Genomic DNA, 13,925 nt, shown 5'->3' with positions numbered 1-13,925 from the left:
TTATATGCTAACAAATTGGATAACGTAGATGAAATGAAAAAAAATTTCTAGAAACACACACTATTGGAACAAAACCATGAAGAAAGCGAAAATCTGAATAGACCTGTAACTAGTAATGAAACTGAATCAATGGTCAAAAATCTACAGGCCTCCCTCCCCTCCAAAAATGGTCCTGAACCTAACGACTGAACCAGCAAATTCTACCAAACATTTAAAAAATAATAAACACCATTCCCTCTCAAACTTTGCCAAAACACCTGAAGAGGGAGAAACACTTTCTAACTTATTCTATGAGGCTAGAATTACTCTAATACCAAAGCCAGAAAATGACACTAAGAAAAAAGAAAACTACACTCAATATTCCTTATGAACATTGATGTAAAAATCCTCAACAAAACACTTATAAACAGAATTCAGCAGCATATTCAAAGGAGTACACAACATGACCAAATAAGATTTATTCCTGAAATAAAAGAATGGTTCAACATATAAAAATTAATCACTATAACACAAGAGAATGAAGGAAAAAAACTCATGGTCATATCAATTGATGCAGAAAAAATATTTTACAAAATTCTATACTCTTTAATGATAAAATATTCAACAAACTAGTAATGGGAGGAAACTACCTCAATATGATAAAAGTCATGTATGAAAAACCCACAGCAAACATCAAGTTCTGTGGTGAAAGACTAAAAGCTTTTCTTCTAAGATTAGGAACAAGGCAAGGATGCCCAATTTCAGCACTTCTACTCAATATAGTACTAGAAGACCTAGCCAGAACATTTAGGCAAGACAAAAAAGAAATAAGACATCCAAATCAGAAAGGAAGAAGTAAAATTATCTCTGTTCACAGATAATATGACTTTACACATAGAAAACTCACAAAATTTCACCCACAAAAAACCTTTTAGAACAAACAGAGTTCAGCAAAGTAGCAATATACAAAATCAACACACAAAAATCAGCTGTATTTCTATATACTAACAATGAACTATCAGAAAAAAAAAATTAAGAATGTCAATTTCAGGGAGTTCCCGTCGTGGCTCAGCGGTTAATGAACCTGACTAGTATCCCTGAGGACGCAGGTTTGATCCCTGGCTTTACTCAGTGGGTTAAAGATCCAGCACTGCCAGGAGCTGTGATGTAGGTCACAGACATGGCTCAGATCTGGTGTTACTGTGGCTGTGGTGTAGGCTGACAGGTGCAGCTCCAATTTGATCCCTAGCCTGGGAACTTCCACATGCTGTGGGTGTGGCCCTAAAAGACAGAAGTTTCCAGAGAGGCTTGTGTGGGAAGGGAATGCTGATCCATGTGGTTTGGAGGAGCATGTGTTAGGAATTTTATTTTATTTGTTTACTTATTTTTTATTATGTATTTTGTTGGGAATTTTAGATGGCACTGCTATGAGAGGTTTGGTAGTTAGAGGAGTAACACAGGATCCCTGATCCCTGAAGGACAGAAAGGGAGATAAGGAAGGACCAAAATTAAATTACAGCTATTTCTCTTCTTGCTGGTGTCCAGAGTCAGGACGTCACTGCCCAAAATGCCCTGTGTGAGCTTGTTGCTAAGTACAGGGACTGAGTTTTGCTTTCTTTGACATCCAAAGATTTTGAAATTCTGAAGCCTAAACTGGGGTCCAGTTGCCGATTTCACATCCCCAAAGTTCCTGCAATTATGTGTGCCTCCAATTACGTTAAAGGTAGTTAGCTTTTGGTCCATCTATGGCCAAACCCTATCTTTGCTTCACCAAGTCCATCTGCAGGGCCCATATCTCATCAGATTTCTGTAGAAACTGTTAGTTAAGTGCTTTTGTTTGCTCTTAGAAACTGGTACCTTCAAAAGTGATGTTCCTGAAAGCATGAGCAAACTTCGAGGTGGTAACGTCTTCTCTCTTTTCAAGAAATATCTTCAACATGTGTCCAAAGAGCAAGACTCCATTCATGTAGGCGAGAGTGAAATCATTTTTTACCTGAGTGAGAAAGGAAAACCTTAAAATGAGTACCCCCTCCCCCAAGATTCTGATCTTGAGCCTGGAGAAAAATAAAAATGTCTTGGGGTCAGCAGGTAACTGGAAAGGTAAAGGAATAGTAGGGGAATTGTAGGGATTATATTACAGAAATAACTCTCCTTGAACCAGGGGTCTTTATTGTCTCCATATCGCAATTCTGTCTTCTCTTGGGATCCATAAACTGAGAATTTATGAGAAGTAACTTTAAGGAAGTAACTAAAAGCGGCTGTGCTGGGAGTTCCCTTTGTAGTGCAGCAGAAACGAATCCAACTAGTATCCATGAGGATGTGGGTTTGATCTCTGGCCCTGCTCAGTCGGTTAAGGATCCAGCATTACCTTGAGCTGTGGCATAGTTTGCAGATGCAGCTCAGATTCCTTGCTGCTGTAGCTGTGTCATAGGCAGGTAGCTGCAGCTTGGATTTGACCCCTAGCCTGGGAATTTCCATATGCCACAGGTGTGGCCCTGAAAAGCAAATAAAATAAAATAAAATAAAATAAAATAAAATAAAAAGTGGCTGTACTTCTTTTCCATGGTGATAAAATATTTTTATTTCACTGAGGAAGGACAACATACAGCATTTTCAATTCTTGTAAGTTTTTATATAGAAATAATGCTTTCATTCAGGAGTCAAAAAGAACAACAAAAACAACCCTAGTGCCTTTGAGTGTCCTGATGGGGGCAGGAAGAGTTTTGATTGGATTTCCCTGGGAGGAGGTCCTGATTGGGTGTTAGTTCAAACCACAAATGTCTGCAATGGGAGGAGTTCCTCCCAGCTCTCTGGCCCTTGTCATCTCAAAGCTGTTCAGGGTCCTCAGGACCGACCACTCCTCCCTCCTTGTCCCCCTCCAAAACTGCTCTCAGTTGTCTCTGTGGGTGGAAAGCATCTGATGAATTTGGTCACATTAAGGTGCAGGGACTTGACAAAATCCAATGTGGTATCAGAGTCGGGGGTCCTCATTTAATCAGGACATTAATGATCTGATGTCCAGTGGAGGTTCTCTTTCTGGGACAACTGCTAAACCAGATGGAATGCTGGGATTAGGGGAATAAACCAGGACAAATCTGGACAATGGTCAACCTCATTATACTAAAGGACTACGTCTAGGAATAGGTATCTCTAGAGGTAGAATGTTGACATTTACGGCCAGCAGAAACTTGCTTTGGGATGCAGGGAACTTCATTTACTTTATATTATTTAATTTCTACCTCCCCAGAGTTAGCAGGGCTTCTTCTGATCTTCCCACACTATCACTGCTCTTCGGATGTTACAGCAGCATGCAGTGTGGTGCCTGTCTAGAGCCCAGCAGGGACCCACGGTTAAAAGTTCAAATAGCAAGAATCCTGCTCTTCCACACAAGTGGTCTCAGTTAACATTTGTTGAGCGAATTGGAGCAAGTGAAAAAAAATTGCTCATTTGAGAATTTGGGTCCCAAATGAAAGAATGATATCTCACCCTTGACAAAGACAATAATAGTATATATGTGTAGGAAGCTTACCAGTGATAAATCCTTGGAGAAGGAGCTATTTGAGACAGAATTTTCAGGAGGCAGTGTCAGAACCAGAACATTTTTCATATAGTCAGGGGCTGTGACATTGTCCATGAAGTAATGATCACTGTAATTAAAAAGCACAAGTTTCTCATGGAAATTATGTGCCTCCAAAAATATGTCATACATCAGCCTTGAAATAATTTAAAACATTTTTTTTCCTGCAAAACTTTCTACCTTCCCCCAATACGTTTATTTTCTTCTCCACCTGCTACCTTGAATGATAGCGCTTAGGCAGCTGTGGTTAACATACACATGCCATCCCAACATAACATGGAAAGGAAGATCAGAACACAGAAGATGTGGGGGGCTCTGGACATGTAAGCTTGCTTGCAAGGCTTGATAACCCATGGTTTAATCCCTGGGAACTTTCTTTTCCTTAGATGCTCAAAACACTTTAGAGATTTAGAAATATGACAGAGAGAAATTATATGAACTAAAATTACTTTTAAGGTGGTGAAACATAAGCATGAAAAGACTAAAGATCTTCTCTAACACTGTAAGCTTCTTAACATTAGTTTATTGGGTAATCAGCACATTTTGGACCATCAACGCTGTCTGAGATTATGCTGCCAACCATATGGATTCCAAGCTTCCTACTCATTTTAATGTTTTAATATGCAAATAATCTAACATGCTTGAACCACTGTAATTAGGATGACCATCATTTAATATTCAAACAGTAGGTGGACACATCTATGTACTGAGGAGTGTGTTCAATTGTTGGCTCATATGATCACATCTCATCCTAACAGCATCCTTATAAAAAGTAGACTTGTTTCTTTTTCTTTTTCTTTCTTTTTTTTTTTTTTTTTTTTTTTTTTTTTTGTCTTTTTGCTATTTCTTTGGGCCGCTCCTGCGGCATGTGGAGGTTCCCAGGCTAGGGGTCCAATGGGAGCTGTAGCCACAGGCCTACACCGCAGCCACAGCAACACGGGATCCGAGCCGAGTCTGCAACCTACACCACAGCTCACGGCAACACCGGGTCCCTGACCCACTGAGCAAGGCCAGGGATCGAACCCGCAACCTCATGGTTCCTAGTCAGATTTGTTAACCACTGAGCCACGACAGGAATTCCCTTGTTTCTTTTTTTAATGCTCATTTTATTTTATCTCTAAAGAATTTTTTTATTTTTTATTTTTTCCATTATAGTTGATTTACAGTGTTCTGCCAATTTCAAAAGTAGACATTTTAATTCTCATTTTACAAATGAGAAGACTTAATCTCAAGATACTAATAGCCAAGAGCCAAGTGAACCAGAAGTGTCAGTATGATAATTTGAACTCAAGTTATGTCTCATTTCTAATGAATCTCACAATCTTCCCAAAACATAGCCAGGTGTCCTTAGGGAATAGTGACAAAAGAATGTTAACACTTTGGCAGCTGATGGAGGATTTGTTGAAAATAAAATTAAACCAATGTGGTTACACTGAGGCCTCCTTCTGGAAGGCAAAACAGCTATTGAAAGTCATAAGGAGTTCCCTTCATGGCTCAGTGGTAACAAACCTGACTAGGATCCATGAGGACTCGGGTTCGATCCCTGGCCTTGCTCAGTGGGTTAAGGATCAGGCATTGCCACGAGCTGTGGTGTAGGTAGCCGATGCAGCTCAATCCCACATTGTTGTGGCTGTGGCTATGGCCAGCAGCTGTGGCTCCAATTCAACCCATAGCCTGGATATGTCCATATGCCACAGGTGCGGCCCTAAAAAAAAAAAAAAAAAAAAAAAAAAGCAGCCATCAGTTGGTTGCAGGAATAAAATGTTGATAATTTTGCCCTCTTTCTGTATTCCAGCTAAAAGACTAAGTTAACTAAATCATCTTCATGAACAAGACAGGCCTGCAGTTCCTATGCTTCATTTTCTTAACACTAGACAAGTACATTCAAGGTGGGTGGAATGACTAGGCAAATACGCTACAGCGCAGCAACACTTTTGGTCTGAACTCAGATGGGGAATGATTAATGACCTAGTCATATAAGTGAAGTCATGTGATGTAGCTGGTGGGGCAAGGGACACAGATGTACCAGCAACACCTTTTTAAAGCTTCATCTGACTCTGATATTACCTGGCATAGTTTGTTTGTGGGGTCTCCAACCCTACTAGAAGATGAGTGGTAAAAAGAGGGGATGTGATCAAAGGTAGTGTCGGTTCCCCAGCATTTTCTCCCTTTAGTCCCAGGGAAGTGCAGAGGTAAAGATCACCAACACCACCCAGTGACTACACCCCCGAGGGCAAAGAATAACTGTGTAAATCAAATTCACTTAACGGGAACTTTCCTCTTACCAAAGGTGGCTGGAGGAAAAATAATCTGCGACCAAAGGCCATTAGCAATTGAAGGTACAGATATGGCCCACATTCGCAGAAATATGATTGGGATATTAGTTGATTTATTACTACCTGGAAATAGACCTTAAAATAAGGCTCAAGAACAGGATCTTTGAAAGAAATGCAAATCAAAACCATTATGAGATACCACCTTTTACCAGCCAGAATGGCCATCATCAAAAAGTCTACAAACAATAAGTGCTGGAGAGGGTGTGGAGAAAAGGGATCCCTATTACACTGTGGTGGGAATGTAAGTTGGTGCAACCACTGTAGAAAACAGTATGGAGATTCCTCATAAAACTCAAAATAGAACTACCATTTGATCCAGCAGTCCCATTCCTGGGCATCTACTCAGAGAAAACCATGACTGGAAAAGACATATGTACTCCAATGTTCATTGCAGCACTATTTGCAATAGCCAAGACATGGAAACAACCTAAATTTCCATCAATAAGGGAGTGGATAAAGACAATGTGGTACATATATATACACAATGGAATATTACTCAGCCATTAAAAAGGAAAGCAATAACGGCATTTGTAGCAACATAGATGGACCTAGAAATTATCGTGCTAAATGAAGTCAGTTAGACAATGAGACACCAACATCAAATGCTATCACTTACGTGTGGAATCTAAAAAAAGGACACAATGAACTTCTTTGCAGAACAGCTACTGACTCACAGACTTTGAAAAACTTAGTTTCCAAATGAGACAGGTTGTGGGGTGGGGGATGCACTGAAGATTTGGGATGGAAATGCTATAAAATTTAGTTGTGATGATTGTTGTACCACTATAAATGTAATAAAATTCATTGAGTAATTAAAAAAAAAGAACAGGATCTTTGTTGAATGGGCATGTGGGTTTAATGGGGTTTTCATAAACCTTCTATATTGAAACATGGTAGTGATGTCAAAGGCAGACAGACATCTCTGCTAAGTCTGTAATTAAATAAGAAGAAGGGTGTGATAAAGAATAAGTGAAACAGGTTAAGATGTTATCTTCATACTGAATCCCATCTGAGGCTGTGCAGAACAGAGGAAAAGAGAATGTCTTCTGGATATCCTTAGAGTATTTCCTTTCTGAAAGGAGAAGAGTTCTTTCAAATATTATACCTACTTGAATAAATCCACTAGAATAATGACGGTGTCTTCAGCCACTGCCCGGCCACCTTTGAGGGTGTGGACGGTTTCTGGTGCACCACACATAATAATGACTGGAAAGAGAGCAAGATAAGGAGTCCACTCACAAGCAGGAAAGGAACCAGGTGCCTGAATTTGAACCCAGTAAGTCCATGCTACATTCATGTCTTAAGATTAACACCAATTCTTCATATCACTCCCCTCCCCCTCCTTTTTTTTTCTTTTTTTCTTTTTTAATTAATTAATTTATTTATTTGTCTTTTTGCTATTTCTAGGGCCGCTCCCGCAGCATATGGAGGTTCCCAGGCTAGGGGTCTAATCGGAGCTGTAGCCACCAGCCTACGCCAGAGCCACAGCAACGCGGGATCCGAGCCGCGTCTGCGACCTACACCACAGCTCATGGCAACGCTGGATCTTTAACCCACTGAGCAAGGCCAGGGATCAAACCCGCAACCTCATGGTTCCTAGTCGGATTCACTAACCACTGAGCCACGATGGGAACTCTCTTTTTTTCTTTTTCATTTACAGTCATAGAAGAGCTGCATGGGAATCTTAAAAAGAATCATCTAGTCCATCTCCTTAATTTTACTGATTTAAGGAGCCAAGACGTCAATGGGATAAAAAAAACTGGTAGATGACTGAAATAGTTCTGATCTTCAAGTATGGGAGTCGGGTTTAGTACTTATTCCATTAGATGAGGCTGGAGTAATTACAAAAACAATTTTCATTGATAAGTGAAGTGCACTCATCACTTGTAAAGTAGTTGAAAAAGATAGAGTATAATTAATGTGAGCATTTCTGAAGGCTTCCTAAGCAACTTCTCTTGTGGTTTTTTTTGCAGCTTCTTAACGAAGTCAGGGATTTCAGGGCTAGAGTTCCAGTCTGACTCTATAAGCTCTGCTACCACTGCAGCCACATTTCCCAAATGGCTTGATGAGTAAGATGAGTTGGGGGGAAACTTCATCAGATCTTTCCATATACTGTGTTGTCCAGTTGAAGTGTAAATGCTTCAGGGACGTGAATAAGAATGTATTTCTTTTTTCCCCTATCTTGGTCAATGTTTTGCAAATCATGGTGTTTTTTTTTTTTAATTTTATTGGAGTATAGTTGACTTACAATGTTCTATTAGTTTCAGGTGTAAAGCAAACTGAATCAGTTTTATAATATACTATAGATTATTTTATATATGTAATATATATAATATATATCCATTCTTTATATATAAAGGATGGATATATGTTATATATAGAGAGAGAATGTATACATTATATATATATTATATAATACATCCATTCTTTTTTCCCATATAGGTTTCTATAGAATATTAAGTAGATTTCAAATGGTGGGTCTTAATATGGCAAATGCTTAATCATGACAGCAAATGATGTTTTGAGTGATAGCAGGAAATCCTGCCAAGCAGGAACCTTTCCTCGTAGAAAATTCCACACTTGATTTATTTTGCTTCTGATATGTTCTTATTTATAAAAAGAATTCTGTGTAAACTGAAATAAATCACCTAATAACTTAGCAAGAATGACTTTATCCCTTTAGGCTTTCACACTTTATAACTGAGAGATCACTGGGCAGGTGAACTACAGATAGATTAAAGCAAAGTGAGACAAATGCAGCTTACCTTGTAATTTTGCCTAAGGCTAAATACGTCTGCTTGGTTATCAGGAGGCCAGGGTTCAGAGCATTTGAGGATTAGAAACAAATCCAATAATATATTGGGTTGTGGTGAATTGAAAAAAGCAGCTTACTGATGGTGGACCTTGACATCGTTTTAATTTATAAAAACTGGATTTTAACATCATCATTACTTTCATGATGTTAATCTGGTTTGCTCAACACTACTAATTTCTCTCAGAGGATAAAGTTTTAATAAATGAAAGTTGCAATGTAATAGAGTTGCATGTGGCTATAGAACTCCCCAAATATAAAAACCATTCAGAGGTTTGATGAGAGCTCTGTGGTGGGAGCTTTGTCAAAGTAACTTATAGGGAAGTGGTAGTTGTGAGGAAGTAGCTGGCAAAAAAATTTTCATGTCTTCTCACCATTGCTTTTCCTGTTCTGGTCCATTAAGATATTCTGAAACTCCTCATTTCCTCTCAGCATCTCCTTGAAGCTTAGTTTCTGAGAAAAATAGGAAACTCCAGCCTCCAGAGCATTGAGGTACCTAGAACAGGAAAAAAAAAAAAAAGGAAAAACCAGAAGCTCTAAGAAATCAACTTAGTTTTCTTCATGGCTTTCCCTGTTGTTTGCTGTTTACGGATCTGTCCAATTTTGTTCATCTAAAATTTATTTCCACCATTAACACAATAGACAACACACACCATAATACCAATGGTTAGGACTATGGACAGCTAATTCAGGGAAGTTGTAGGGAATCTTCATAATAGTAGTAGACATTTGACAGATCCCTTATAATGGCATCTTGCTATTTGCTGAAGGAAGGCTACTCTGCTCTAGTCCCATTACCGCAGATAAACTGATATTTTTGAATTAATAGTACAAAAATTCAGAGTTTATAGGAACAATTTCTCCTCCTGTGTGAACCAGATTTTCGTGTGGTCTAGGTTCACTCCAGAGTTTATAGGATGAGGCGCTCCCGTCATGGCGCAGCAGAAACGAATCCAACTGGGAGCTGTGAAGTTGCGGGTTCCATCCCTGGCCTCACTCGGTGGGTTAAGGATCTGGTGTTGCTGTGAGCTGTGGTGTAGGTCACAGACTAGCTCGGATCTGGCACTGCTGTGGCTGTGGTGTAGGCCGGCAGCTACAGCTCCGATTAGATCCCTGGCCTGGGAACCACCATATGCTGCGGGTGCGGCCCTAAAAAGACCAAAAAAAAAAAAAAAAAAAAAAGGCAAAATTTCTAGGATGAGGCCTTAGGGAAGACTGTGTCCCCAGTGGTACCCCATTTTATTCTTTGGCAGAGAGAGACTGCCAATGATGCCCTCAAGAGATGCTTTCTGCCACCTTTGCTGGCATCATGTGAACCTTGTGATTTTATTTTCGCCGTGCTGCCCACTATCCTGTCCTCCCCACCACCCGTATGCCTCTGAAAAGTTGGGAGAGAAATCATTTCTAACTTGTTGTAGGACAGGCAGGATTCATGTTCTCTGCTATCACATCTTGCACAGTAATGTGACAACACTTAACTTTGTTACCATTTTCCTTTTCTCTAAAATGGAGCTCAGAGTACTTGTTCCCTTTTCTTTAGAGGGTTTCCTGTAGGGAATCAATAAGGCTAATGTGAAAGTACTTTGAAAACTAGAAATAGTGGTGCATAAGCAATGTATGTTGATTATATTTAATGACATCACGTTTCTTTTGGCCCCTTTGCTTTCATTTATTTATTTGTTTATTTTAAATTATTTTTTATGGAAGCAAATTGTTCAGCAAAAACATGTTTACTGTTAGGTCACCTATGCATTTGGGAAGAATTAGAAAAAAAATGTAGTCAATGTATTTACCAGCACATGAACACTTCATGCCAGTCACACCAAGGCAACGAAAGAAATCAAATCAGTGTTAACTAACAAACTCTAAGAGAAAATGCAATCTCAAGATATGAAACACATGCCATGTGATTCCTTTTTACTAATGTGAAACATTGGGTTGCACACTTTATAGAATAAATGTTCTTTATTCCACTGAATCTAACGATCTCTTATCCTAAAACTTTCAACCTTGACGTCGCATTCTCCTTCTTAGGTTACTGCATTCTCGTAATTAATAACAATTTGGGTAGAGATCAGGAAGAAAATTGTGGCCACCTTGAATAACTCTGTGTACTCTTTTTATTTTATTTTATTTTATTTTATTTTTAGGGCCACACCCACGGCATATTGAAGTTCCCAGGCTAAGGGTCAAATCAGAGCTGTAACTGCTGGCCTATGCCACAGCCACAGCAACAGAGGATCCAAGCAATGTCTATGACCTACACCACAGCTCATGTCAATGCTGGATCCTTAACCCACTGAGCAAGGGATTGAACCTGTGTCCTCATGGATGCTAGTCAGATTCATTTCCCCTGAGCCACAATGGGAAATCTTACTCTTTTTAGGAAATAAATATTAGGTAACTTTTCAAACATGTTCTTGGAAATCCATTTTTACCTGTTGCTACTGACTTCGGTCATGGAATCAGTTATACATTTCCAAGTGAAATTTCAATTTTTCCTGAAGTTAATAGGCATACCTCAGAGATCTATGCTTAATATATATCTATTTCAAATAGTAGTAACAGACAGCTTTATCTAAATATATTTACAGCTTAAGAATGAAATCGATTAAATGTAAGCTCTGCACCATCTGTGTGTAGGGAAGTGGGCTAGTGTCCAGTCCTAATGCTGTCACTCATGGAAGGGGTGTCTGAGAGTGGTCTGCTCAGAGTTTATGGCTCTCTCCATGCCAAATGCCACAAGGATGTCAATGGTCCCGCTTACCAGAAACAGTCCTCAGACTCTGTACTATTCTTGAAAACATAGGCAGTGTTCCAGGAAAAAGGTTTGAATGGAAAATTATTGACCTTCCAAAAGTCAACCAAGAAGTACATCAGCTTCCTTGCTGGAGACATCAGCCTGGTTAAAGTTTCTTTGTAGTCACAAGACAATCCAAAACTTCCAGCTGAAATCATGGGATAGTTCAAATCTGTGTCAAGGCTAAGCCAGGAGGTAAGAAAGAAATCACTATCAGGATTAACTTCAATAGCACAAATAATATCCTTTTTTAGCGTGTAGGTATAAATAACAAGAATGAAGCAGGGTCTTTCAAGCAGGATCTTGAATATAGGTTCTAAGCATACTCTAGGTGTCTTTACGTATATGTTGGTTACTTTGATTTATTCTAAAATGAGTTGTCATTCAGTTGCCATAACATCTCAGCTTGGACATATGGACTCTGGGCAATAGGGCTGAGAAAACAGACCATGGGCCACCATAGTTACCAGAAATGCTTTAAAGCCCCAAAGATGCCCTCTGCAATTTCCCTCTGTGCTTTGCCTTATTTCCAGCTCTTCCCTGGACTACCTTTGAGTCAGATGTCACCTGTGGATTTTACCATGTTCCTTCCCCTGCTCAGACCATGGATCTTCTTGTGGTTCCTTAAACCCATTAAGCTTTATTTCCTATCAGAGTCTTTACAAGTGCCAGAGATGCTGTTCCCCTGTCTCTTTGATTAGTTGATTCTTGCTCAAGTCCTAGATTAAATATCTCTTTATCTGCCAGGAGAACTCTCCTTGATACCTAAGACCAGGTAATCACTTGGGAGAGAATCTGTTTAATATCTGTCTCCTCCCGTAGACTTCAGGCACCATAAAGGTGGGATCACACTTGGCTTATTCACCTCAGTGTCTCTGGTCTGCCTGGTTCATATGTGGATGCTTAATATATATTGGATACAGAAAGGAAAAAACGTGCCCTTCCATTTCTGATGCTCCATTGAAAGGTTTCACTGGGTGTCCTGCTTGCATTTTAAACTTCTCATGGACAGAGTCAAATGTATCTTTTATTTTTATTTCTCAAAACTGTTCCTTATCTTGGTTTTCTCATTTCTTTTAGTGTTTTGAGATCTCAAACCCTTTTCAACTGCTTTTCGTCTCTCACTCTGACCTACAACCAGTTTTCAAGTGCTCTTGATTCTACCTTTAAATATCCTTAAAACGGGGGGCAGGTTCCCATGTGGCTCAGCAGTAACGAACCCAACTAGTATCCATGAGGATGCGGGTTCAATCTCTGGACTTGCTCAGTGGGTTAAGGATCTGGTGTTGCCATGAGCTGTGGTATAGGTCACAGATGTGGCTTGGATCCTGCGTTGCTGTTGCTATGGTGTAGACTGGCAGCTGCAGCTCCGATTTGACCCCTAGCCCAGAAATCTTCATATGCTGCAGGTGTGGCCCTAAAAAGGAAAAAAAAAAAGAATCCTTAAAAGGGATCCTCCATTCCGAGTCAACTGTTTCCTCCCCCATTGGGTTTCCTTCCCTCCGTCTCTCCCAACGAGCTCCAGTCTTTCCTCTACCCTCTTGTCAATTATTTTTCCTAAAGTTGAACTGCTTTCTGATGGCACCTCTGTGCTCAGTCCTTCGTTTCTGATGCAAGTCTAATTAAAAATACTTCCCTCACTCAGAATGCATGACCTCCCCAACACGGCGCTACTGAATTTTTCCAGTTTAGGTCTATTATTCCCCTATACACCTCTGGTCCTCCAGTTAATAGAGACTTTCACAGACTTCCCACCATTCCCTGCTGCTTGGCTTTTACAGGTACTTCTCCCTCTGCTCGCTGGGATGCTTAGTGCCTCATCTCTCCCAACTGCAGTTTTGCCCATTCTTCAACACAACTCATACACCATCTCCTTCATGAAGCCTTTCTCCCCTTGGAGCTTAACCTTCCAACCAGAGGGAGCATTTTCTTCTGGGCATCCACAGCACCTTGTCTGTACTTCTCTGATGGAACTTCTCTCACTGCCTTGTATTGGTCACCAAGTGTTCTTGTTACCTTCCCTGTTTCACTCAGTTCTCTCCGCTCTGACACACCCAAAATATGTCTTTGCACATGGAAGTTCCTCATCAATGGGGAACCAATTTTCTCATCCTCCTTTCTCTCTGGGTACCCTTTCCAGCGATATCAATAAACAGTCAGGTGGGGTGAGAGTTGGGAATGAGTGCCAGGAAGAGGAAGATTCTGTATCCATCTGTATTTTGGTCTGGACAATGGGCTCAAAAGGTACTCTGGGGTGTGTCTGTGGTATGTGGTGGGCGTAAGCATCTGAGTTTGTTTGTACAGCAGGTTGGAAAGTGCAAGAAAGAGACTTTGCAAAAGAAACTTTGCAAGTCTAATGTTTACACTTCAAAATCTACTGCAAAGGGTCCTTCAGCATAGTCCTATCTGTGGAGACACAGT

The 13,925-nt window shown here is 40.0% G+C and overlaps 1 protein-coding gene across 8 annotated transcripts in view; it reads right to left on the bottom strand.

Moving 5' to 3' along the window:
- GUCY2C (guanylate cyclase 2C) overlaps positions 1-13,925 on the bottom strand; it is a 672,163-nt gene that overhangs the window by 604,713 nt on the left and 53,525 nt on the right. For all 8 annotated transcript variants that reach the window (XR_014845323.1, XR_014845322.1, XM_085024752.1 and 5 more), the window contains 5 exon segments: positions 11,472-11,687; positions 9,079-9,200; positions 7,002-7,098; positions 3,509-3,626; positions 1,837-1,972 (listed from right to left, as the gene is read on the bottom strand). Coding sequence is in view for 6 of the 8 variants with exons in the window: in XM_085024752.1 (XP_084880878.1) it covers positions 1,837-1,972; positions 3,509-3,626; positions 7,002-7,098; positions 9,079-9,200; positions 11,472-11,687 (689 nt within the window). In the remaining 2 variants the exon portion in view is untranslated.

The sequence above is a fragment of the Sus scrofa genome, chromosome 5, assembly GCF_054392235.1.
Source record: "Sus scrofa isolate SSC_HxYL_T2T_F1_AM1 chromosome 5, Sscrofa_HxYL_maternal_Yorkshire_Landrace_v2.0, whole genome shotgun sequence".
Lineage (NCBI taxonomy): Eukaryota > Metazoa > Chordata > Mammalia > Artiodactyla > Suidae > Sus > Sus scrofa.
This window is presented reverse-complemented; position numbering and strand designations above follow the sequence as displayed.